Source organism: Nothobranchius furzeri, chromosome 10, assembly GCF_043380555.1.
Source record: "Nothobranchius furzeri strain GRZ-AD chromosome 10, NfurGRZ-RIMD1, whole genome shotgun sequence".
Classification (NCBI taxonomy): Eukaryota; Metazoa; Chordata; class Actinopteri; order Cyprinodontiformes; family Nothobranchiidae; genus Nothobranchius; species Nothobranchius furzeri.
This window is the reverse complement of record NC_091750.1, coordinates 69,612,956-69,639,978: the sequence shown is the minus strand read 5'-3', so window position 1 is coordinate 69,639,978 and position 27,023 is coordinate 69,612,956. Positions and strand designations below refer to the sequence as shown.

Below are 27,023 nucleotides of genomic sequence, written 5' to 3'. Positions count from 1 at the left end.
GGAATTTTATGTATTATTACTTTTGTAAAGATTCAAGTTATTTCTGACTATTGTGGGTTTTTCTTTCATTGACCAAAGGGTACAAACAAGTTTGTCCTCGTAAGGACGTGGGCTTATCTGTGAGAAGAATGCTGTCTCCTGTTTTAATTGGATGCAGTGATAAACACCTCAGCTCAGGTGTCTGTTGTTACCTGTACCGGCTACAACATGGCCATCTACTTAAAACCCAAACTAAATCACTCTGTAGCTTCTAGGGCTGCAACAACGAATCAATAAATTCGATGAAAATCGATTACTAAAAGCGTTGGCAACGAATTGCGTCATCGATTCGTTGTGTCGCACAACTCTTCCAAAAGCGCCCCCCCCCCCCCCCCCCTTTCCCGAATCCCGCCCGCCGTTGCGCGCAGACCAGAGCAAGTCAGATCAGCGCGAGGGAGAGCCGCAGATCAGCGCGAGGGAGAGCCGCAGATCAGCGCGAGTGAGAGCCGGCAGATCAGCGCGAGGGAGAGCCGCAGATCAGCGCGAGGGAGAGCCGCAGATCAGCGCGAGGGAGAGCCGCAGATCAGCGCGAGGGAGAGCCGGCAGATCAGCGCGAGTGAGAGCCGGCAGATCAGCGCGAGTGAGAGCCGGTAGCGGCAGATCAGCGCGAGGGAGAGCCGGTAGCGGCAGATCAGCGCGAGGGAGAGCCGGCCCGGCAGACTTGCGCTGCTGCGAACCGGTTCCGCATTGTTGCACAGCGATCCAGGCAGCTGCTTCCAGCGCACGGTCCATTCTCAAAGTGGCGCAACCAAAAAACTATAATTAGCACACGATCGTTCTTGTCTGCACATCTTCTCTATTTTCTGTCTTATTTGTGCCTGAAGCTCGCTACTGCGGAGCTCATCACCTGTGCTGTGGTGATGTCACCTCACGCAGCATCGAAAACGCGCTCAGCGCTTTTCGGTCAGGAGATCCCTTTGATCTGCTCAAAAGTAACTGATGAGGTGAAAAGGTAAGAATCCAGGCAACAGATTTTCTGGAGAATTAAGAGGAGATGCAGGAAGATGAGAGACAGACCGGACAGGAAAATAGTTCAATAAAAACAAAAAAACAATCAATCAATCAATCAAAGCTTTATTTATAAAGCGCCTTCCGCAACCCTGTCAGGAAGCCCAAAGCGCTGAAAGTGAAACAAAGCGCTGAAAACAAAGTGTTGAAAAGTAAAATGTAGGCAGATTTATCACCACTACACGTTTTTACCTATAAAAAACAATAAGTTATACACATGTCATATTTATACATCTGATACAATTCAGATCACCTTCAAAACTCAGTCACACACCCAGGGCCGTTTCAAGACATTTTGGGGGCCAAGGCAAAATGCCCCCCCCCCCCCCACCCCCACCCCCCAATAACTGGGCTCCCCAGAAGCCTCTGTGTAATTCATGCCCTCTCCAGTAGTGTTAGTTATATGGTGTTTATAAAAGCCCCTCAGACATTACTGACATGTTTTAATATTATCAGATGAAAAACTAAATTATCAGACATGCTGTCTCATCTGCTTCTTTATAAACTTGCAAAAAGTAACAAAACCATTTGAAAGCCACTATTTGTGGATTCTCTGAAAGTTTCCATGGAGTGTGTGACTAGTTATTTTTTCATTGATCCTATCGTCTAATCTCACAGCTGAAACAAGCATCCTTAATAATCTGCACAGGAAGCGTACCGATGCTGTAGTAAAACAAAAGGTATAATAATTTATTATTAATAAAACCTTGTTGCAGAACTAAAGCAGAAAAATTAGATTTTGCATTAAATATGCTAAATATTTATATATGAATTGTTTTAGAGCCCTTTAATTGGCAGAATCTGATATTAATTTAGTTCTTACAAAAAATGGGTCCCAACATGGTTTGTGTGGCGTTGCCATAGTGTGACGTCATAGGCACAGATCCCCTGTCCTCTTGTTTGGAAATGGAAATATGGTCACCCTACATTAAACAAACTGTCCACCCGGGCTTTTGCGCTGCACAGAGAAGCTTCGCTGCCTACGACTGAACGTCAGTTAAGAGTCAGTCTCATGCAGAATGACCAATGAAGAGAGGGCCTCAAGTTAAGACCCTCTCCTCATCGGTCAGTCCACACGAGGTGGGTCAAAGGTTACTCTGGGCGGGTTACGTGTTGTCAGGCATTCAAGTATTGAGTATATTTACTGCATATTACAGTAAAATATTCTGTATGTGACCACATTATGGTGATCCTCGGGTCGTGATGATGGAGCCCTTGAATATTGTTGCCCAGGGTACAACAAAGTGTTAATCTGGCCCTGGTTCCGCCGTCACATTCCCGCAGAAACTGGTTGATCACACCGGGGCCAGACTACTAGCATGTGGTTTTACAACCACAATGTCCTCAGAAGCAAAAACGCTTTTAAAAGGGAGGGAGGAGTTCTAACTGTTGCTGCAGGCGTGTTGTGTGAGAGTGCAGTTATATACTGGTTAATATATTTTTGGGTTCAGTTGCTTTCATGTGGCCTAATGTGAGTCTATTTGGGATCATTGGAATGATCAGCAGCATTTCTTGATGTGACTTTATGGCAGTTGCCCAGAGCATCATCGCAAGGAGGATGGCATTCATTTACTTTTGTTTTATTTGGTATTTTTTCAGTCATTTTTTGGAAATAGTGATCAATTTTGATTAATTCACAGCCTATGTTTAATTACATTTAAAATATATGTCAACAGATGAGATCAAACAAAACAGATGAGAATTGCCCTTAAGCTGTTTAACTTGGACCAAGCATTTTAGGTCACAGATAGATGTAGCTTAGGGTCTCTGTCTATACACCTTATAAGACAATTTAGGTGATGGCATGTTGTTTTTCTGCTATTGAACTGTTTTCTAATAATGTTGTGTTAAATAAAGTGAAGGAAGGAGAGAAATAACGTTTCCCTAGCAGTTTTTAAAAATTTCCCCATGTAATCCGATTAATCGATTAATCGTGTCGAGACCCCATCCGATTAATCGATTATCCAAATAATCGTTTGTTGCAGCCCTAGTAGCTTCAGTCTTGTGCTGCGGTTTAAAGTTGAAATCATGCTTTTATTGTCTTTGAACCAACACTTGAAACACAATGGTCAGTGCGATCGATCGATCGATCAGTGGGAGGGAGGGAGGGAGGGAGGTAGGGAGGGAGGGAGGGAGGGAGGGAGGGAGGGAGGTAGGTAGGTAGGTAGGTAGGTAGGTAGGTAGGTAGGGAGGGAGGGAGGGAGGTAGGTAGGTAGGTGGGTAGGTGGGTAGGTGGGTAGGTAGGTAGAAATGTGACTTGAAATAATCTCCACAATAGATTTTATAAAAACTTTGCATCTGTCTGCATTAAAGGAAACAAATGAACCAACTAATAAATTATTGGAGATGAGAATTAATGGCTCCAGTTTTTCTGTTTGTTTTCCCTCACTTAATTTTTTTTTTCATTTTGCTGATATGGCTCTGATTATTTGATCTCTCGTGGAGCTCTGTCGCCTCGCTGATTGGTTCTTTTATAGCCGACAGATGCTGCTAACTGGAATCCTGCCAAACATGACCCGTCTCTGGAGAAGTGTTGTTTATTTAAACTTAGACTTTTTCCACTGACTTTGTGTCCACAGTCCTGTTGATGGAGAACAAAAGAAGCATCACATAATCACACGTTATTGCCTTGTGGCTCTCTGAGATGTTTGTATGAGGAAACACAAGAACACAGTGTGTGTGTGTGTGTGTGTGTGTGTGTGTGTGTGTGTGTGTGTGTGTGTGTGTGTGTGTGTGTGTGTGTGTGTGTGTGTGTGTGTGTGTGTGTGTGTGTGTGTGTGTGTGAGAGAGAGAGAGGGGGGGGGGGACTGGGTGTGTCTCCATCTGGCAGGTACATAAGCAAGTAGAGAGAGAAGCTGTCCGTTATCACACCCTGCTGACGCAAAGCCAGCCACTGGTTCCCTACACACCCCTCTTTTCCTCTTTCTATCACACACACACACAAGCACACACACACACTCACTCAGGAGCTTTGCGCACGCTGCATAAAGTTAGACACACAAACACACGTCCAAACTGCAACCTTTTGGTCAAAGCACGTGTCCGGATCGTGCACGCACCTACAGGCCAGTTTCCTCTTAAACACATAGAGAACATTTGGTGAAAACACACACTAAACAGGAATTTTGCACGCTTTTCATTTTAATATTTTTTTGTGCATTTTCAAGGACTTTCGGGGTTCATAAGAACCCTGTAGCTGCTCATTTGGTGAGAAACTTCACATTCTAGACGCCTCTACTACCAAGTGAGGGACTTTTGAGTCTTTATTTTTGGGGAACATTTTTTGGACCATGTGGAAATCCCATGAAGTTTTTGTAATTAAAAACTACTAAACTGCTTTCCGGCATCACTTAGCTGCACATATGTGGACGCTGGATCTTAGGAAGTTAAAGGTTAGGTGTGTTGGGCGTAGCACCATCCAGTGTCTCATATAACACATTACAGCTAATGTGGCAGAGAAATACACTTTGAGACATGTTTAGATCCAAAAGGCTTATTGTTTGTTAAACCTGATGTGTTTGAGTAACCTGCGCATCCCTTTGGTTTTGCATCATGAGCCAAAAGCTACAATCCTACATGTTGCTTCAAGGTGCAGATCATAGACTGTATACATAAGAAGAGCTGTTACTCGTAGGTTTCTGAAGAGCTGAACTGAAGCCCATTGGGCAGGTCCCATCACCACCATCTTGACCATGTCACACGTCCAAAACTATAAAAATGGAGCTGAAGGCAGGGTTGTGAGGCTGAGGGCAGATGATTGACATCCAACAAACTGAGTCGATGCAGCTACAAGCTATCTGAGCTAAGTGAGCTAACTGAAGCTAACGGAGGTTGGTGGGCGCTTTGGGAAACCTGCTAAGCTCCCCAGAAAATTGTCTCTCAACAAGCCTCGCTCCTCTTCCACAACAAACACTACGGTCAACCCCGCACCCAGCAGCACTACGGCCCAGCCCGGCCTTTCAGCCACGCCGGTTCCCTCTTTGGTACAGTCTATAGGCTCTATGGTAACTACTAACTTCCACCACCTCTTGCCTCATTTCTAAAAAGGTCAGACAGTAGAGAAACAGTCCATTACCCCTGGTTTGTTCTCCTTCAGGTCCTCTCACCAGGCTCCATTTTGGCCACACAGGGTGCCGGGGGCCAGCAGATCCTCCACGTCATCCATACAATCCCCTCAGTCAGCATGCCGAGCAAGGTGGGCCAGCTGCAGACTATACCTGTGGTGGTGCAGTCGCTGCCTGTTGTCTACACCACCATGCCAACCGACGGCGTTGCCACAGCAGCCATCACGGTGCCGCTCATAGGCAGCGATGGGCAGTCTGAAGGATCTGGTGAGTCTGGTAGCAAAATATTTATCCACTTCCGAGATGCTTTTGTCCTGGGCACAATTTGCAAAGTGCATTTCAAAATGTCTCAAAATGTTTGCAACATGAGTTAGGGCCACACTCTGTGTTTTTGAAATTTGATCAAATAATTCATGGATCATTGTTCCTCTCAAAGTGATTGTTTTGTTGTAGACATCAGGAAACGTATCTCGAACCAGTCTCAAACCTGTTTTAAACCTGTCTCATATTAGTTTCTGTGAATCCAAAGTTGATGGAAGGGTTTGCAAACAAACTGCAAAACAAGGCGAAATGCAAACAATTTCCATAATATCTCGAAACATTTGCAAAAGTTCTCGATTCCCTTGCAAAAGAGCGTGTTTTTGTGAGTCTAAAGTTGAAAGACGGCTTAGGATGAGGTTGGTGACCAAATTGCAAATAAACAGCATAAATTATGAAGTGTGGTGACGCAATTTAGACACTGTGTCAGAAATGCAACAAAACCTCTAACGGAGTTTGCAGCGCCATCAAGTGTCAAACATACAGACTAATGCTGGTTTGCTGTGACATTTGTTGTCTTTATTTGCCCCATCTCCTGGGGGAGTGGTGAGCTGCAGACACGGCTGCGCTCGGGAACCATTTGGTGGTTTAACCCCTCATTCTGACCCCTCAAAGCTGAGTGTCAAGTGGGGAGTATTGGGTCCCATTTTAAAAGTCTTTGGTGTGATCCAATCGTGGATTTGAACCCACGATCTCCTGATCTCAGGCCAGGCACTTATACCACTAGACCACTGAGCTGGTAACAAGTACCAATTGAACATAAATTGGTCTTTAAAGGGACATTATGGAAGTTTGACAGCCAAAACATGTATAGAAATAATAAATTTCTTCTTCATACATTCTCCTGCAATGCCCTGGTCCTGTAGAATGAGCCCTGGCATTTTTACTGTGATTGCCTGTTTTTCTGTAAAATCACAGAAAAAGAGAGATGCTCGGGTCGAGCAGGCGGCTTCATGCGCGTTCACGCGCAGGCATAGCCCTCCGAACCGTTCTTTGAACGTTGTCACTGCTGTCATCAAGAATATAAATGTTACAGATACAAAGGACATCACTGGTGCTTTAGCTTGCCTAATCAGGCATCGGACTTTTGTGCAGAAGACCCGGGTTCGATTCTGGATGTGAACATAGTTTATTTAGAGTTTCTTTTTTACATTAATGGTATATTTTTTTTACAGTAAGTTGCCCAAATTTTTATTTGAGACTCGCCGAACGGCATTGAATTCACAGATAAAAAAGATGTGGGTTCAACTTTCATTTTGGAACAATTTTTCAAGCAAGGGAAGGGAATTATCTGAGCATGCAGGAGGACTGACCCATCATAAACCATTGTCGGCTGTGCTGAAGAGAAAGGTACAGAACCAAATTATTTAATTAATTAGCTGTGCGTTCTCCTGTCCTCTGTCCTCCGGGCCACACACACACACACACACACACGGGACTATCTCAGCTGTTATTTTCGTTAAGGAGTGTGCACGTACAGCACTAGCCTACTATTGAAGCTGCCGTTACGCTTTTGGCCTGAGGGGGCAATTGCGAGCATAAAAATTCAAAACTCCGTGAAGTCCCTTTAAGCTTCGATGGAAAATGAAGAGAAACATAAAACTGCATTTAATTAGAGAAGAACATAACAGAAATCTGTCTGCTGTGCGGTGGAGACCCTTCACGCTGCTCGGATGGACGTCAAGGCAGAACTTGAGGCTCAGCTTGTCCGGGACCAAGGTTTTTAAAAAAGGATCCCTAATCCAACTCTAAAAAGCTGATGATGCTTTGGCCAATGACAAGTTTCATCTCTTTTCAACACTTATAGGTAAATTAAGCATTTTTAAAAATAATTTGGTCTTCTGATCTTCATCTCCAGACCCCACTTTGGGGTTTTGAAACATACAATTTGGTCCCCGCTCCCCAAAAATACCTTCTTTTACCACTGTTAAATCCCAGAAGGTTCTAAATGTCAAAATTCTGTGCCTTGTTTATGAAATTTTAATGCCTTATGAGCTGTATAGAGTATACATTGAAAACCCTTATTTAAGCTTTCATTCCTCTCACTTCAAATAATTATTATCAGTTTTAGATTAATCCTGTTTGTTTTTTTACAGATACAAGATTTTCATCAAGTCCACCACCATCCTACGGACAAAATTCCCACTGACGTCACAATTCCAGAGTTTCTCTGACAAATGGAGGAGGTGCTTGATCGGTATCTGCTGCTGAATGGTATTGTCGTGTGTGTGTGTGTGTGTGTGTGTGTGTGTGTGTGTGTGTGTGTGTGTGTGTGTGTGCGTGCGTGCGTGCGTGCGTGCGCGCGTGCGTGTCCGTCAAGCAGAACGAACTTGATCTGATCATTTTTCTGTCTAAGAAACCCCACAGACACCCACCACCCTTCTTGTTACAAATTTCCTCCACCTCTTCCTCCTTTTTCCTCCTCTTCCACATCTTTTCCCCTCCCACGTCCTCCTTTTCTTCCCTTTGTGGTCGCCTTGGCAGCGTGGCCACGGTTGCCATGGAGACAAGATTCTTTTCCCCCTGGTTAATGACTGTGGCTCAGTCGGCGGTGGAGGAGAGGGGTTACTCTCCTCCTCCTCCACCATCATCATCATCATCATCTCCAGCGCTGCAACGGGCTCTAATCTGAGGTGACACGGCCAATATCCTCACGCAAACTCTCTCTCTCTCTCTCTCTCACACACACACACACACACACACACACACACACACACACATACACACACACACACACACACACACACACACACACACACACACAAGCATGTCAACACAGGCATGTAGCAAACATTCACAAGAGCCTAGTGAAAGGAATGTGTGTCATGTACACGCCACAAGCGCCTCCCCTCGCCCACTGCTCACTCATTCACATAATTCACATCACACGTTTCCACTGGAAATCAAAACAAACACACACACACACACCTTTCCTTTTTGTTCCAATTCCAGAATATTCATCAACCGTAGAGACAGGAAAAAGTAATTTGAACTAAAATCACCAACTTGTCTGGATTAATAAATCCTCTTGTGGTCAGAAAAGTTACAACCAAGGAGGGAAAAGGCTGCAGGTTGACTCTGTTTTAGAAAACTTCTGACGTGGGAGAAGGTCAGGGTTGCTAGATGTGTTTGTTCTTATAAACAGGAGATTATCATCAGTAAAGAATCATTTTACAAATACTGTAAAAATAACTGGATGTTTCTTAAGGATTTTGTTTTAAAACTAACAAGCTACAAAACATGAGAATAAAAAATATATACTTTAGAAGAAATTGGAACTCTATAAGTAGAGCAGTGAGACACAACATTTAAGTCAATTTATATAGAAATAATAAAATTAAATCTTATGGATGGTATACCACAGGGTTTGGTATTGGGACTTTAGTTATTTGAACTTTATGTCCGCTAAATCCTGAGATCTGAGCTTTTTTCTGCGTGTTTGTGAACTTTTATTCCCCCTAGACATTTTGGTTTAGTTAAAATATAAAATATTGTTAAAAGCAGGTCAAAGTTGAAAAGATTAAAATTTTAATTTTCCTCGCTGGGTAAAAAGGGTCAAAAATGATAATATTCATTGGTTAGATAAATGGAATCCATTCATCTTGGATCAGTCTGAACCCGCTTGTCCACGTAGGGTCGCGGGGGGCTGGTGCCTATCTCCAGCGGTCAATGGGCAATCAGGCGGGGTACACCCTGGACAAAGAGCCAGTCCATCGCAGGATAAATGGAATATTAAAGTAAAATGATATTTTATACAATAATCTTGTCCTAAAAAAAATCTACATAAAAAAATAAATATATAAATGTAGCAATGACTCCATACTATGGGATTTCTACTAGCATTTTATAATTACAGGTGCTGGCCAGTAAATTAGAATATCATCAAAAGGTTGAAAATATTTCAGTAATTCCATTCAAAACGTGAAACTTGTACATTATATTCATGCAATGCACACAGACCAATGTATTTCCGATGTTTATTACGTTTAATTTTGATATTTATAGGTGACAACCAATGAAAACATCAAATCTGGTATCTCAGAAAATTAGAATATTCTAAAGGCCAATGAAAAAATGTTTGTTTCTCTAATGTTGGCCAACTGAAAAGAATGAACATGAAAAGAATGTGCATGTATAGCACTCAATACTTAGTCGGGGCTCCTTTTGCCTCAATAACTGCAGTAATGCGGCGTGGCATGGACTCGATCAGTCTGTGGCACTGCTCAGGTGTTATGAGAGCCCAGGTTGCTCTGATAGTCGTCTTCAGCTCCTCTGCATTGTTGGGTCTAGCGTATTGCATCCTCCGCTTCACAATACCCCATAGATTTTCTATGGGGTTAAGGTCAGGCGAGTTTGCTGGCCAATCAAGGACAGGGATACCATGGTCCTTGAACCAGGTGCTGGTGGTTTTGGCACTGTGTGCAGGTGCCAAGTCCTGTTGAAAGGTGAAGTCTGCATCCCCATAAAGTTGGTCAGCAGCAGGAAGCATGAAGTGCTCTAAAACTTCCTGGTAGACGGCTGCATTGACCCTGGACCTCAGGAAACAGAGTGGGCCAACACCGGCAGATGACATGGCACCCCACACCATCACTGACGGTGGAAACTTTACACTGGACCTCATGCAACGTGGATTCTGTGCTTCTCCGCTCTTCCTCCAGACTCTGGGTCCTTGATTTCCAAAGGAAATGCAGAACTTTCTTTCATCAGAAAACATAACTTTGGACCACTCAGCATCAGTCCAGTCCTTTTTGTCCTTGGCCCAGGCGAGACGCTTCTTGCGCTGTTTCATGTTCAAGAGTGGCTTGACACACGGAATGCGACACCTGAATCCCATGTCATTCATGAGTCTCCTCGTGGTGGTTCTTGAAGCGCTGACTCCAGCTGCAGTCCACTCTTTGTGGATCTCCCCCACATTTTTGAATGGGTTTGTCGTCACAATTCTCTGCAGGGTGCGGTTATCCCTAGAGCTTGTACACTTTTTTCTACCACATTTTTTCCGTCCCTTCGCCTGTCTGTTAATGTGCTTGGACACAGAGCTCTGCGAACAGCCAGCTTCTTTAGCAATCACCTTTTGTGTCTTGCCCTCCTTGTGCAAGGTGTCAATGATTGTCTTTTGGACAGCTGTTAAGTCAGAAGTCTTCCCCATGATTGTGGTGCCTTCAAAACAAGACTGAGGGACCTTTTAAAGGCCTTTGCAGGTGTTTTGAGTAAATCAGCTGATTAGAGTGGCAGCAGGTGTCTTCTATATTCAGCCTTTTCAGAATATTCTAATTTTTTGAGATACCAAATTTGGAGTTTTCATTAGTTGTCACTTATGAATATCTAATTTAAATGTAATGAACATTGGAAATACATTGGTCTGTGTGCATTGCATGAATATAATGTACAAGTTTCACGTTTTGAATGGAATTACTGAAATATTTTCAACCTTTTGATGATATTCTAATTTACTGGCCAGCACCTGTATAAGATATTGGAAGTCAAACACGATTATTTCTGGGAGATCGGAGTTCAAAGCCCGGTCGGGTCATTCCAAACCCTTTAACAATGTGACCCAATGTCTCCCTTCTTAACACTCAGCTTTAAGGGGTTGGATCGGGGGGTTAAACCACTAGATAGCTCCCGTGCACAGCCACAGATGCAGCTCACCGCTCCCCACAGGGATAGGTCACATGCAGAAATGTATAGTGTGTGATGAAGATTAAGGGACTTAAACTTTACATTTCATTTTCTGATTTTGAACTTTACTGTATTTTGGTATTTTACCTTCTAGTTCAATAGTTCACTTGCTCAATTAATCACAGATTCACTCAGATAAGGACGATACATTTTATTTTGTTAAGAAATAGAATCTACAAAGAAATTGCAATGGATCCAGCCATGTGTGTGTGTGTGTGTGTGTGTGTGTGTGTGTGTGTGTGTGTGTGTGTGTGTGTGTGTGTGTGTGATCTCTCTTCTCAAATCCCCAGTGAGTCGTGACAGATAGCTGCTCATTCTGATCTAAGATCCTCTGGAGGTTTCTTCTGTTAAAAGGGAGTTTTCCTCTCCACTGTCGCTGCATGCTTGCTTAGTATGAGGATTGCTGCAAAGACTCTGGCACGAGTCAGTGACTCAATGCAACCTGCTGGGTTTTCTTAAAATGTTTAACTAATTGGCATTATGAACTGAACTTAATGCATATAAGTAGGTTCAGTTGGATTGTTTACTTTGTACTTTGAGATGACTCTTGTTGTGATTTGGATGAATTGAGATTGAATTGAAAATACTTACTGAAAGTATACCAACATGAGTTTAAACTCCAAACTCCTCACTCTTAAATTCGTTTTGTTTTTCCAAAGTCTTCCACTGTTGTAAAAAGTAGGATATCTCATAACCTGAGATGATCTATGGAACTTGCTCATAAAGACACCTGTAGGGTTTTACTGAAGGCAGGATTAGAATGGACTGAAGTAGAAGACCAATACAAAAGAGAGAGAAAACCAACTGCAGCTCTGACGGCTCAGCTTTTAAAAAGCAGAAGTTCACATAACAAAACCTCCGGAAGTTTTATGAACCTCCGATGAACTTAAACTCCGTTTCCTTTAGAACCAGAGAAATGGACCAGGCCATCCGCTACCACGCCTGGGCGCAGCACAGACACACGCCAACACCCAGCTCAGCGATAAACACATCAACATGTCTGCTAACAGCCACGTAGATGATGACAGAAGATGATGAAGTTTCACGTTCAAATGGCAGTCCTGCATTTATCAGTATGTTTTCCAGAGGGTCCGAAAATTCCCAAATCTTTCTCCAAGTGCGGAGTTACAAAACAAAATCTGAATGCGGAATTTTTGTTCTTTTTTTTTTTTGGTCAACAAAATATTTCAGATCAGCACACAAAAAAACAAAGTAAGTGAGGAGCTGAATTGAAGCCCAGTGGGCGGTTTCCACCACCGCCATCTTGTCACTCCCAGAAAATACAAAAATGGAGATGAGAGTGGGGGCTTTGAGTGTGAGGGAGAGGACGGACACCCATCAAACTCTGCGCCAATGTAGCTAACTGAGCTAACCAAAGCGAACGGAGGCTGGCGGGCACTATTAACCAGAAACTACTGTTAGCAAATGGGGGCTAGCTGCTAGCGCTGGTGGCTCATCGGACACCTGTCATGCGCCTAGTAACACCCTTAATAACTCATAGATTGAAACTGATTTACGTGAAAAAATTTCACTCAAATTGAAAAAATTGTTTCATTTCAGTTTTAAATACCGGTGCTAAAATGTACTTCATGTAGCATTTTCATAATAAAACAACTCAATAAAACAGTTTTTGACATAAACATGTTAATGTTTTGAATTTTATTTTGTTTTTAACTTCTATGTTTTTATTTCAAGTAAGACATTTGACAATTTAAATAATATTCTTTCATGTTTCAACCAGGCATTATTTTTTACATGTGTATATTTTTTTATTTGTAATCATCTTTCATTTGTTTTATGAAGTTTTGGTAACACTTTAGTTTAGGGAACACAAATTAACCATTAATTAGCTGCCAATTAATATTCATATTAGTGGACTAAGGTGCTTATTACCGGTGCTGTAATTCTGCTATTAGCAGGCCATAAGTTAAGAGTTTTATCTAAATAAGCCATTCATAATAGTTTGTTAACTGTAAGTAAATGGTTTGTTGCTGATTTACGCACGTGCTAATTAGCTCAAATCAATGTGTAACAAGTAATTCAAGGGGAACATATTCTTGCCTTTAAGTGGTTAATTAATACTAAACTACTAAGTAGGTATGAACAAAATCTGACTTTAGAATGGAGAACATATTCTTGCTTACAAGTGGTTAATTGATTGTTGTTTAGGCTCTATTAACATGTGGAGTTTGGTGTTTATTTACATAATACCAGAAAGTAATGTTTTTGATTATTAATGCAGAATAACTATTCCCCTTGAATTCAAGGGGTGTATGTAGCTTTTAAAGAAGTAATTCATGAATTACTTCTTTAAAAGCTATATTGATTTGAGCTAATTAGCATGTGCGTTAATCAACAACAAACCATTATGAATGGCTTATTTAGATAAAACTCTTAACGTATGGCCTGCTAATGTTAGAATTACAGCATTGTTAATAAGTGCCAATCTAATAAGCATATTAATTGGCAGCTAATTAATGGGTAATTTGTGTTCCCTAAACTAAAGTGTTACCGAAATTTTATAATTTTCTGACTATTTTTTCTGATGTTAATCTGTTTCTGTTTTGAGATCATTATGTTTTATTTTTTAAACCACATGAAGCACTTTGTAATTCTTAATCTGTGATAAGAGCTATATAAATAAAATGTACTTAATTATATAAGAAACAAGTGATAATTAATATGCAGTCTGTCAGGTAGCTCCTCCAGCAGGTTTACAGGTAGCTTTTTTTTCTCTAAACAAACAGATTGTGAAGTTCAGATGACGCCAGGATCACGAAACATACAAACGTGACAGATTAGCACAGTGAGGCAGACGGAGTTAAACTGTCACTTAAACGTATATTCAACACAGATGGCCGCTGCGCCTGCCAAGCTGTTCAGCCCTGTGTGTGTGAGTGTGTGTCTGTGTGTGTCCAACCTTTGCTTTAAGGATTCAGACAAGGTAATTTAGATTTAATATTTGATTTTAACATTTATTTTCTGAACGTTTGATCAAAACATTAACGGCTGTTTGGGACTCAGTCACTCAGTTTGTGAATTTTTTTTTCTCTGCTTAAATTCTTACAAAGTTGATGATTAACCAATATTGAACAATTACAATATTCTTACCTCACTTGTCAAATGAGGAACTGAAAAGAGTCCAATGAAATTTTAAGAACAAATGTAATCAAAAACAGATTTGGGCAGCTTAAAGGCTCCATATCATGCTATTTTACACTCTGAGAGCAAAGTGAGGCACAACATATGAGAAAATCTTACAGTTGGCACCACTCAGATGTCGTTTTATCTTAAATTCTAGTTATTTTCATCAGCCTGAATTTGTACCCGAAAACGATCGGTCTGTTTCAGTCAAGCCCACCTCCAGCGGTCTGAGCTCCACCCATTCATTACGTAACCCACAAGGGATCGTGGGCCACCATGAAGCAAAAAATGAGAAGAAAGCGTTCTTGGAAACAGCGCTGGTGCCCCACCCACGCCCGTTCTTATAAAATCTGCATACAACAGCAGCATCTTAGGCCATTCAATTGTTGTATTGGGCTTGGTAGCCTAGTGGTTAATGTGCTTTTCATCTTGTTTTGCCATGAGCTGACGCCGGTTCGACTCCTGATGCCGGCAGTAATTTATTTAGCCAGCTTTCATCACTACCTTCTCCTCATTCAGCTCTTTCTAGAAATTCAGGCTTACCCGGGATCCACTGATTACTTTCGTATTCGTTTTCCCTTTCCTCACATTTTTATCACAACTTTTTACTTTTCCCAATTTTATATTTTCTATACTTTTTAGTATTTTTTTAATACTTAATCCTCTTCTTAAGCAGATTTCATTTATTTATATTTTAGTTTTATTGATTATTTTCTGTTTGCCCGTTGACTGCTGACCCCCCCAACCCTGCATGAACAAGTGGGTTCAGAAAATGGATGGATGGATGATAATTTTCTGCAAAATATTTTGTGCCTCTAAAAATCTCCGAATTTGGTCATTTCCAAGCAGCATTTTAGATGCAATGCTCAGAAGTCCCAATGATCTACTCTGCTCACCTCACATGGACTCACATGGGCTTCAGTGGGCCAAATAAAGAAAAAAGGCTAGTGGTTAGATTTTAAAGAGTCTACTAATAAATGGTTTTAATACTGGCAAATGTATGTAATAAAGAAGGAAATACATTTCTGCTGAGACCAGGATTCGAACCGGTACGAGGTGCAAGAGACTCAGAGAAAGTGGGCATTAGTGGCCTATACTTCCAGGGAAGGTGGATTTCAGATCCAAGACTATCTTTACCCTCTCAGGCTTAAAATTAATTTTGATAAAAGGATGAACAACTCCTTCAGGGGTACTTCTGAGTTCAAAAATGCTCATGAAATACGTATGTGGAGTAACCAGGTAGGTAGGGTTTAACTGTTGCAACGCCTGCCTCCAGAGGGTTAATTATGGGGAGGAAAAAACCTGACAACACATATTTTCCATCCTCGTGTCTGCAGGTCTTTCCTCAGAATCTGAAAACTTGCAGCTGAGACAGGAAAATGCATGAATGCGACCAAAAACGACTTTGGGGTATTGTTCATGAGGGAATAACAACATAATATTTGTAAAAAGCTCCAAAAAGTGGATTTTCCATGCTATGGTCCCTTTAAAGGCTAAATGAACTTCAATTCTGATTTACTAATCAGCTAATCAAAGCAACAGTTTGTTCCCATTATTCTGGCATCACCTCCAGATGGTGTGAAAGTGTACACTACAGGGAGGAGGGGGAGGTGGTGTAGGAGGAGCAGGAGGAGGATGGTTTGAACAAGTGAGCGCTACAGCAAGCATCTACTCATTCGGCTGCAGCTTTTGCATGTCGTAACCATGCTTCAAACCACAACTAAAACTGGGTCCCACTTGCACCTGGTTGATTATCTAAACCCTAAAACTAGAAGAAAACGGTTCCAAATGTTTAGAGTTTTTATTTTAAATGCAGCAGATTGAGTGTTTTACGTCCTTTTGGCTCTGGGATTATTAACAGAACAGCAACTCAACAGGAAGCAGCTCTAGAAAAGCTCCAGCTGTAAATTCTGAATCCACTGTCGGTATCCAAGCTTAGATTTTACTATCGTGATGATGGAATCAGCCTCCTCTTCTTCATTCTGTCTTCACCACATAAACAGGGATGCGTGTCTATAAAAAGCTCTAAAGCCTGGGGCAGGCCAGCATGAAGACAGCCCAGCAAATACGGAAGAAAAAAACACTAAAAACACCAAGAACTTCAGTTCCTCGTCTAGAAGAATTTACTGTTATTGTTCCCTCCAACTGGGAAGACAAGGAGGAACTGGTGAACTACCCGTGCCAGGTCAACATGGGGCAATTATGACTACGGCACATAGGTGATAAACTTTTCATAAAGTGAGTTTTAGTTGACAAATTCATGCAGTAATTAAAGATGAATAAGACAGAATGAAGCTAGACGAACAGAAAATGTGATCATATGTAACCATTGTTATGATTTCCAACAGACAGCAAAATAGGGAAGTAAGAAAATATCGATATGGCAATATATCGTGATTTTTTTCCTGCGATTATTACATCGATATTCAAAAGCCGTGTATCTAATCTTTGAAAGAATTTACATGCAAACATTTGTGTATTTTCTTTTCGTTTTGTGCAATTCAATCGCCACCCGCTAGTTGGCAGCAGTGTGCAACGGGTTTTGTTTCCACCATTTAAAATGTAAATCCCTCCATCATGGGTCAGATACCTCATGTTAAACATGTTACGTATCAGTTTGGACAGTTTATTGAACATTCTTACAATAAATTCAGTTTAAAAAATTGCTTGTAACGTCTGACTGAATGTATTGCAATATATCTTGATCGTATCGTCTCCCCTGTATCGTGACGTGTATCGTATCGCCAGAATTTCAACAATACACATCCCTGCAGCAAAAGGTTTCGGTTGATTTTTTTTGCACATTTCCTTGAAGACCAAGTTCAACTAGTTTTTCAGTACATTTATGGTCTCTAGTGGGAAGGACTGCGTTTTAATGCTGTGCCTCTCCACTGCCAGGATTAAAGCAATGATAAACAAACTGGTGCACTTCTGGAACGATGCTGGGAACAAATAAGCCATTAGGTGTGTGCATTATGCACAATCTCCTAATTTTCCTGCAACACCTGGAAATTTACCGAACTGCGGGAAAACAGGTGAACAAAACTGCTCTGTGTTTTAAAAAAAGAACTACAGCATGGAATTAGAGATACGACACAGCAAGAACACACCTGAGGCCTAGTCCACACGTAGCCGGGTTTTTTAAAAACGAATATCCGCCCCTCCAAAAACTTGCATCCACACCACCTCGTTAAAAAAAAAAAAACTCTGTCCACACGTACCCGGATAAATACGTTGTTAAGGACATGCCAGACCTGTAGGCGGCAGTACTTCCCCCGTTCTTAACCTCGTCCTTCGTCTGTGGTCTTCCGCAAGGAGCAGTAATTCCGCTTGCAAAAACAAACAGGCAAAAAGCGCTTGGACAATTGATAAAGCGAGTGCAGCTCTGAGGGCATCCATGCTGTCGGCTAGTGTAAACACAGGTCGCACACGTGATGTCAGCATTTTTTTGTCGCGGAAAGTGACGTTGCGGACCTTAAACTCCGGGTTTGTCTGTCCAGACGCAGACACCCAAAACGGAGAAAACGCAGATCTTCACTTTGGCCGGAGTTTTTAAAAAGATCCGTTTTCGTGTGAAAAAAACTCCGTTTTCGTGTGGATGACAGGCCAAAATGTAGAAGAATATCGACGTTTTGGCAGATCCCCGGCTACGAGTGGACAGGGCCTGAGATGTTCAAAGAAATTTACCGAACTGTCCTGTTTCTTCCATCAGTGCGGACTCACCTGAATGAAATGTCCGTATTCCGGTTTTTATTTCTTTCTCACACATTCTAAGAATTTGTGAAGTCTTATTGCGCAACATCCGGTCAGAGTTTTCTTTAGTGAGAATTTAGTTTTGTAAAACAAAGTGAAACATCCTCCTCGTGCCGCTTCATTCATCTCCGTTGACATTTACCAGGTTTTCTCCTCGGGTCTGCTTCCTGTTATTCTAATGATTCGGTGCCTGGATGACCCCAACCAAAACAACGACAGCGGACAACCACGATGGCCCTCGCCGCGGCTCAAATGCACCTACGTCGTTTCTCTCACTGAGTTGGCTTAACCTCTCTCTCAATGATTTCCCCTGCCTCTGAAACACAACAACACAGCTGGCAAACTCACCAGTCAGCCACTCGGCCGGATACGTGTGCACGCTCCCTCCGAGCCTCAGCGAGGAAACAAGTCTACGCACGAGGACGCAGTCAAGGGAAATGACAAGAACGGATTATTAAAGTTGGTTATCAAGCAGCTGAGGCTCACTGTGCTGCTATAAATCTCTAACAGAGAATTCAATAGATGGTTAGCTCAGGCTCATCTTCACCACCTGGAGAACACGAGCACCATCTTAGACAGCAAAGCAAAAGCCTCCTAATCTGCAGGTCACAGGTGGCTTTAAATCACAAAAATCACCCCTGGAGACTCTCAGAGCTTCCCATCAACCAACGTCTCACGTTCTTCGCCCAGAACACAAATAGCTCAACAATATCGATGGAAACAAATAAGAAAAACTTCTCATTCTAGGTGCTGAAGGACCATTACGGGACACTTTCAAGGTGAGACTTTTGTTTTGAGTTACAAACAACTTTATGATGGTTCAACCAGTTTCAGCTACATGGAGCAGAGCCAGCTCTGAGGGTCGATATCAGTCTCTGATCTTAATAATAATAATCAAACTTATATAACGCTTGTTTAGGACACTCAAAGACGCTTTAATGCACTCTCACATTCACACTGCCAGTGATGGTGAGCTACTACGTAGCCACAGCCGCCCTGGGGCGGTCTGAAAGAGGCGTGGCTGCCATTTGGCGCCGTCGGCCCCTCTGACCACCACCAACACAGGCAAGTTGGGTGAAGTGTCTTGCCCAAGGACACAACAGCAGAATACCCCTGGCGGAGCTGGAATCGAACCCGTGACCCTCCGATCATGAGGCAACCCACTCCACCTCCTGAACTAATGCTGCCCCAGATCTTTGTTCAGTTCAGATGCAGATTTATCTCAAAGGACGATAATTATCACAATTCTGTTGTTTTACTCGTTATTAGCCTAAATACATTTTATTTACTTATTTGAAAATAATGAGTATGAAATCTTAATTCATTTGGATATTAATCAAATAAACAAATAAATATTTACTATTTTTATTGGGGCGACGGTGGCGCAGGAGTTAAGTGCTCGGCCCAAAATTGGAAGGTTGCAGGTTCGAGCCCCTCTCAGATTGTCGTTGTGTCCTTGGGCAAGACACTTTTCCCACCTCGCCTGGTGGTGAACCGGTGGTGTGCGGCAGACTCGCCTCTGTCAGAGTGCCCCTGGGCAGCTGTGGCTACAGTGTAGCTCATCACAACCAGGGTGTGAATGTGTGTGTGTGTGTGTGTGTGTGTGTGTGTGAATGGGGGAATGACTTGTGCAGATGCTAAATCCAAAGAGAAAATGTGGCATTAAGTGAAACTCTTACAGAAAAACCATAAAGGAGTCATTTAAAGTAATGTATTAGTTCTATTAAACAGCAGGTTCACTGAAAAACCCCTTTTTACTTATTATTTTTGACAACGATCAGTTACTCTGAGTTTAACATGCTGGATGAACATGAAAACAGTCTTCTACCCCTATTTCCTATGTTAGCTTCTGATAAAAAAAATAGATGGTTACGAAAATCCTGACAGATCTACGTCACCCTGTCACTAACATTCATGGGCTCACCCATCTTGACTCACAACGGCGAAGGCTGTAGTTGGTTTAGCCTCCAGGAAACAGCAGCAAATGTACCTGCTAGTAGAAGCTAACTGATAGCATTAGCAACTCCACCACACAGCAGAACTCTTCCAGGCTTGAGTTATATGTGGAGCTAAAACATCAACGTTGCAGAGCAAACAGTCAGTGGTAGAGTCGTGTTGCTGTTAGCCAATCAGAGGAGAGACGTCCAAATATCAGGAAGTAAGACTCAAGATCCTATCATCTGAAGCTACTTTTGCTCCAGCTGACTTTTACGTCCTAAAACAGGCGCATTTGAGCTTTTTTCCCCAGAGAACGACTTACAAGGCATTCATTCCTAAATGTTTTAAGAATGAGTAAAGTTGACCTTTAAATGATGTGTGTTTACTCCTTTTATCCTACAGGAAAACATTTATTACAGAACAGCAATCTGTATGAGAGCCTGAGAGATAAAACTTTGTTCAGGGCGGTTAATCATTTCCTCCGGCGGGACATCCATCCCTCTCACTTTTACACACATTTTTAAAAATGCAGACTTTGTCCTTGAGTGATTCTCACTGTGCAGATAAGGAGTGTACAGCCGACCCTGCTCATGCTTACATCCCAGCTGATCCACATAAATAAACCACGGAGCATGCTCAGTGTGCCCGTATCCATTACCTTCACTTTCCAACAAACAAAAGCAAAACCCGACCTGATGAGAGATGGAAGGAAAGAAATTTAAAATGTTTGCTTTACCTAATTTTCTGATAATAAAGCCTAATGTTCATGACGGGTCTCTATACCCTTGCAGGGCCTTGTGGACCTCATGTTGCTGAAATTTTGAAGATGTTCAAAGAGTTTAGACCAGAAGTTTCCTTTCAGACCTTCCAGAATCATCATGTGAATCTAGAACTATTCTGGATTTAGCTCTCATGACTAAACGAGGGCAAGAAATGCGGCATTAGGAGCGACTGGTGACCAAATGTTCACCAGAAAATTTCTACTCAGTACTTCTCATTTCCCGCGGGCCCTGGCCTTTCTTGTATAAGTTACATTTGTAGATAAAAAGTGGGACTCCTAGGAAAACGTTGTGTTTTCCGTATTTGTCACCAATTAGTCCCTAATTAAACCTGCTTTGTGTGGACAGACACATTATTCTGAAATCATCGTCAAAAGATGCAAAAACTACATTTTTGTTTCTTTTCAAATAACCAGTTAGAACCGTTGCACAATTTTAACGCATATTAGCCTAAAAACATTAGATTTAAATGTCCAAAATGTTCATTTATGAGGATTTTATCAGCTTCAGGATTCATTAAAACATTAGGAATTCATTTGACTTATATAAAGTTCTGTTTGTTTTCATTTAAGGCTATATGCTGATGACTTGACGGTCACTGCGCCGCCTACAGGTTGTGCAGAACAGCGCAGCCAGGTTCCTGACTGGGACCAGGAAACGGGACCACATCAGTCCGGTACTGGCCTCCCTGCACTGGCTTCCGTTCTGTTATCGTTCACACTTTAAACTCCTCGTCTTTAACAATTTCTTCCAGGGTGGTGCTCCCCCCCTATCTAGCCACACTCCTGAACAGACATTCGCCATCACGCGCTCTGTGCTCCTCTGACCAAGGCCTGCTCGCTGTCCCTCGTTCTAGGTGTCGTACTCGTGGGGACCGGGCTTTCTCAGTCCTAGCACCGTTACTCTGGAGCCAGTTGCCACCCTCAGTCAGGCTGTCCCCATCTCTGCCAGTGTTTAAGAGTTGCCTAAAAACCCACCTCCTCCGCCTGGCGTTCCCTGACTGTGTTTGAGTTCGGCCCTCTTCTATGTTGTTTTATTTCCCTGCTTTCATTGGTCTCTTTATCCCTTGTTTTACCCATTTGTTTCTACTTTAATGTTTTTACTTCTTTGCACTATTTGAATTGCTTTTATTATCAATTTATTCATCGTGTTTCACATTTCTCATGTACCGTGTTCAGCGCTTTGGGCTTCCCGACAGGGTCGTGGAAGGCGCTTTATAAATAAAGCTTTGATTGATTGATTGATTTGTGGTCCTAGAGGCGTATTTAATGAAGGCTTGTGATCTGCTGATGTAAAAGTATCAGTTTATGGGTTTTAAATAAATTCCTAATCTGTGAGTTCCTGATGGAGCTCGCATGAACGCTAAAGTAGAACTAGAGCACAAACAAATGTGTTTTCACTGTTACGGACAGGTGTCTTGTTACAGCCGGAGCCGTGAATGAGCGGAAACCAGCTGCCACACAGGAAGTGAGGTATTATCTCTGTGCGTCAGACCCGACGGGAGTTCTGCCTTTCAAACTAAAGTGCAAAAATACATTTTATAGGAAAAATGTCAGAAAATCATCCCAATGGGGCCTTTTTAGACTTTTGTTTTAAACATGTAAAAGAAATAGCCAAGACATGCAAGAACTGTGCAATCACACAGAACTTACGTAAGTGCTCTATTAGCACTTTTCAAACTCACTAAAATCTTGCTGATTAGGTTCAACAGAGGCTGCAAGTTCCTACAGATTTACTGTATTAGGCGGGCGGAGCGCTGGAGACTCGTGTGCAGTTTTTCATGCCAGAGGTAGTGAAAGCTGACGTCCTTCTCTGAACCTTCTTCTGAACTCCTCTCTGGTCACAAGGCAGACCCACTTTCTGCTAAAAGACCCTCATTTAGCAAATAAGTTACAAGTTTGCCCTCAAGTTTAAAATACTTCAGCTATTCACACAAATTTTACACAAGCAGTGAAAAGCTGATGACCTGATGAATAACAAAGCAACAGTTTAATTAAAATGAGTAATATAATAGAAAGGAGATCACTTTTCCACTTCCAGCCAGAAGACACACGGCTGAAAGGAGGCCACCCACCGTCCACAGCAGCTCGTGCCTCAGAGAAATGTTTGTAAAACTACACTTCCCCCTAGCTGCCTTCGTCTCTCTGAGCCTTGTTTCCTGATTCCAGTCTACAAACTTTTCCTCAAACGGAAGGAAACGCAGCACTTCCCAAACATGACATATAAATGGCTCAAGAAGCCAAGAAAAGGTCATTTTTAACGTTCATCCCATATTAAATCTAAAGCTGTTTCATCAAACAGAACTAACGTCCAGTGGGTAGGCATCAAAAGGGCCTTGAGATTTACATATTTCAATTTACTTTTGAAAAAAATCAGACACAAAGCAAGAACTTTGGTGTTTATGAGTGTGCAAATTGCAAAGTATATGAATTCATGATTAAACAGACAGCTTGTAAGCTCCAGTTTTACATTTTCATGCTTATTTTTTTGAAAGGTATCACAGATAATTAAGGTAATGGGCATGAACCTGAAACGGCCGTGCTTCAGTTCTGCATCGAGGTTTACAGAAACTTTACAACTTCCATTTTATTATTTACCTAGTAAACTGATGTCTTCAGGGTGTCTAATTTAGCTGCAGATCATTTCCCTAAAACAATAAAGGTTGCATTCACTTGTTCATTTAATAAATCTGCTGTGGTTTCTAGGATGAATGAATGACTTGTGAGTCATTTTCTGTCCGAAAAACACTCCGGTGATTCTGTTTCGGGGGTAGGAGTTTATCGGAGGAGTGAGGAGGGGCGGGATTGCGAGTCCTACTCGTTAATATTCATGATAGCATCTCAATTCTGATTGGCTAATAGCAACATGACTCTTTTGCTGCCTTTGTTCACTCTTCCTTATTCGGTAGAAAATGCAAAAATGTTTCAACTCCACAAATGACACGAGTCTAAAGCCTGATTCATGCTTCACCGTCTGCGTCATCGCGGAGACACGCAACGTCCTTGCGTGCCTGCTGGAGAGCTCCGCAAGGACGGACGGAGTCGAGCTCTCTTTTCTAAACATCCGTCAGTCGAGACAGACAATGCAAGCTTGTGATTGGTCAGGGCACCGCTGTTGTTTACAGCGCCGCCATTGTGCCCTCAAAAACATAAAGAGAGCCGAGGATAACAAGCGGCAGACACGGAGAAGCTTGAAGAATACATCGCGCAATAAAACTCTAAAAACATGAATGTTTAATTCCCCGTGACTGGAGGAGTGAAAAGATGCACAGCAAGCGTTTTATTTGTGGACGGAAATGACAGGAAACGTGGGTTTAGAGGTGGCGAGAGCATGAAGAGGTGGAGGAGGATGAGAGACAAATATGTCCGTGTTAAAAGTCTCTTATATACACAAAAAACACAATATAAACACACTATCTTGGACCGATACATGACAGGATACCACAGAACAGCGCTACGTCCTCTGTTGTCCTGCCGGGGAATTGCTTTGCAACACTCCCCAGGAGACGGAGAAGCATGAGAGCAAAACGCTTCCGTCAATCCGTGCGCGTCTGTCCCTTGCGGAGCTGACGGAGAAGCATGAAACAGGCTTAAATGTGTTACGCCATGTTGTGAAGTTGTTATTGCTAATGGTTAGCTTCTAGCCCAGACAACTCTGCTCTCTACTTCCTGTGGGCGGTCACAAGCCGCAGTGAGCGTGGCCACATTCATGCTAATTTCCCCCGTGACGTATAAAAGATGGCTTTATCTGAACCATGTATTTTTTTTCTTCAGCTAATGCAGGTGAATGGTAAAGACCATCTTCATGCTCATCCTGCATGTGAAGCTTAAAGTTGAGGACCTTATTTCAAAAGAAAGAAATATTATATTGTTGTTGTTGTTATTATTACAAGTTTTCAAACGAGAACTTTTAAGAGCAACACAGCAGAAGGGACTCAGTTTTAAAGCTTCAGCTTAATAAAGTATTAACAAATTGGCTATGTGATGCTAATACTTGTAGCGATACAAACATGAGATAAACAATTCACTTTCTGGCTAACTTAGCCTAACAAAAAGAGACACTGACCATAACTAGGGACGGGAATCCCTAGGCTCTTCGTGATTCAGTTCAGAGGGCTGCGACGCAACGATGAAACCATCATCGATGCACTGCCTTGTGTCTCTGTTGTGTGCTCCCCATAAATGGTCCTGTCCCTGGACGTTAATGTTCCACCTTTCTACATTTCTCACTGCTGCTTTATTATTCACTATTCATAAAATACATTTTAAACTTGATGCAGCATCGTTTTGTCTGCATCACAATGTTACACACGCTTGCTGCTATCAACCACTGATGTAGAAAACAGGAGCGCAACATCTCCACCTTCTGCTGTTGAAAAACAAAGCCAAAATGTGCCATTAGGAGTGCTGCCATGTTGCCTTATGCTCCCCCTCACCTCGGTGTAAGGCCTGTAGATGACTAACTGTTTGTAGTGATGCTTCCGCCCTTTGCAGAGCTGACTGACTCCCATTAAAGATGGCTGCCAACGCTAATTTCAATCTTTTAATACAAAAATGAGTGTAACTGTCATTTGTGCAGGTAGAGAAGTAAAATTTGATGTGGTCGTGGCTGAGAGTCATTCCCAACACATTCTCCAAGGGCTTGTAGCTGATGCTAGGTGTTGTGGTTTTGCATGAGATGAACATAATTGCTAAGATTGGATTAAAACGTAAGATAATTTTGGTTTACATCTCTGGCATGCACGATGGACAGGGGTGTGTCCAGGGAGTGGCCTGGGGTAGCACATGCCACCCTTAGAATCTGACTGGCCACCCCAGGTGCCACCCCACTAAGTTCCAGTTTAAATTTACTTTACATTGTCAACAAAAGGCTTGGGTTGTAAACTCCAAAATAGTGTGGTTGCATGCACCTTTAACCTTGTTTTCTAGCCTAGGTATGTAGTATTACTAGTATTTAATATTTTTTCATATTCACATACATAGTATTTAGAGTCCCACTCAACTCCAGTTGGTGGCAGTCATGCCACAAGAAGTGACTTGCTAACCACCACAAAAGTAGAAGACAAAGAGGGAAAAAAAATGGTGATTGTGCAATTTGAAACTCAAAAATTCACTAGAAAGTAAATAAATAAAAGGATTTGTGTAAATAAATAAATATGCATAACCATTGGTGCCACCCATGAATAAACAAGTGCCCCACATGGGCCACCCCATTTTAAAAGTCCTGGACACGGCTCTGACGATGGAAGGTGACACGGATAATTATTTTCTATCATTTACCAGTAAACCATCAGCAAGACCTCTGGGTCTTCCATCCTCTGGCACTTGGAGTGCACCGCCTGCCTCTAGGTGACACCCAAACAGCTTCAGCAGTCACGTGTTTCATTGAAGGGTCCAGGGCGATCACCGGCACACCGAGCACCTGGAGGCAGAGCACCTGGCTGCTTCCCATCGCTGTGTGATAACGTGTTCGGAGAGAGAGAGCGCTGGCCCTTTAAAAGCTAAGATGGTGCCTTGCAAGCTGCAGCAGCTGCCTTCCGTTTCCTCCCCGAGTTTTCAGCATTTAAAACTGAACCTGAACTACCAACACACACACACACGCACAGAGAGAGAGAGAGAGAGAGAGAGAGAGAGAGAGAGAGAGAGAGAGAGAGACGCAGAACCTTCCGTGTTACGCGTGGAAATGACAGGACATGATGCACTTGCAATGAGGTCGCTGTTACAAAACTCCCCCAGCACTAAAGCGCCTGAAAGGATGCACTTGTCCGTCACGCAGCTTCTCTGACACGCGCATTTGGCGCATGTCAGGCTGACATTGTCCCCCCTGCTTGCGCACGGGCAGACCACCCACACAGGTAGATGACTCCCGTCTTTCCGCCGACCAGGGCAAAGCCAATAAGCAGCACTTACTGTCTTGTTACGGGTCTCCGTGTGCATCTCGGTTGCCAGAGCGGTGCGGCGGCGGAGGGGTGGAGCAGCAGGAGGGGTCGATCGGGGCTTTGGGTGTAGCACTATCTGAACTGTCAGAGGGGAGAGAGGAGGGTGTGGAGGGGGCTGGTTTTTTCCACCTTTACGGGCAATTTTCGGGATATAGGAACTCGGTCCCTGCCTCTTCCAGTGTGTCTTTTCAGTTCATGTCCGCAGCGTCGACGGGCTCCCTGGTTCCCCCCAAAAACACGGCCAGTCTCTGCGCGTCTCTCCCTCTCTGTGTCTGCTTGTTGTTGCCGTGAATTCAAGGGCTGGGCTCTCTCTCTCTGCCTTTTCCTCCTCCGCCTCTCCCTGCTTGTGACCCCACCCTGCGT

At 42.7% G+C, this 27,023-nt stretch overlaps 1 protein-coding gene across 2 annotated transcripts in view; it reads right to left on the bottom strand.

Moving 5' to 3' along the window:
* klf8 (Kruppel like factor 8) overlaps positions 1 to 27,009 on the bottom strand; it is a 105,430-nt gene extending 78,421 nt beyond the window's left edge. For both annotated transcript variants that reach the window (XM_015961941.3, XM_070555950.1), the window contains exon 1: positions 26,632 to 27,009. In XM_015961941.3, the coding sequence (XP_015817427.1) occupies positions 26,632 to 26,658 (27 nt within the window). In that variant the 5' untranslated portion in view covers positions 26,659 to 27,009. The remainder of the gene's footprint in view (positions 1 to 26,631) is intronic.
* Between the last annotated feature and the right edge of the window lie 14 nt (positions 27,010 to 27,023).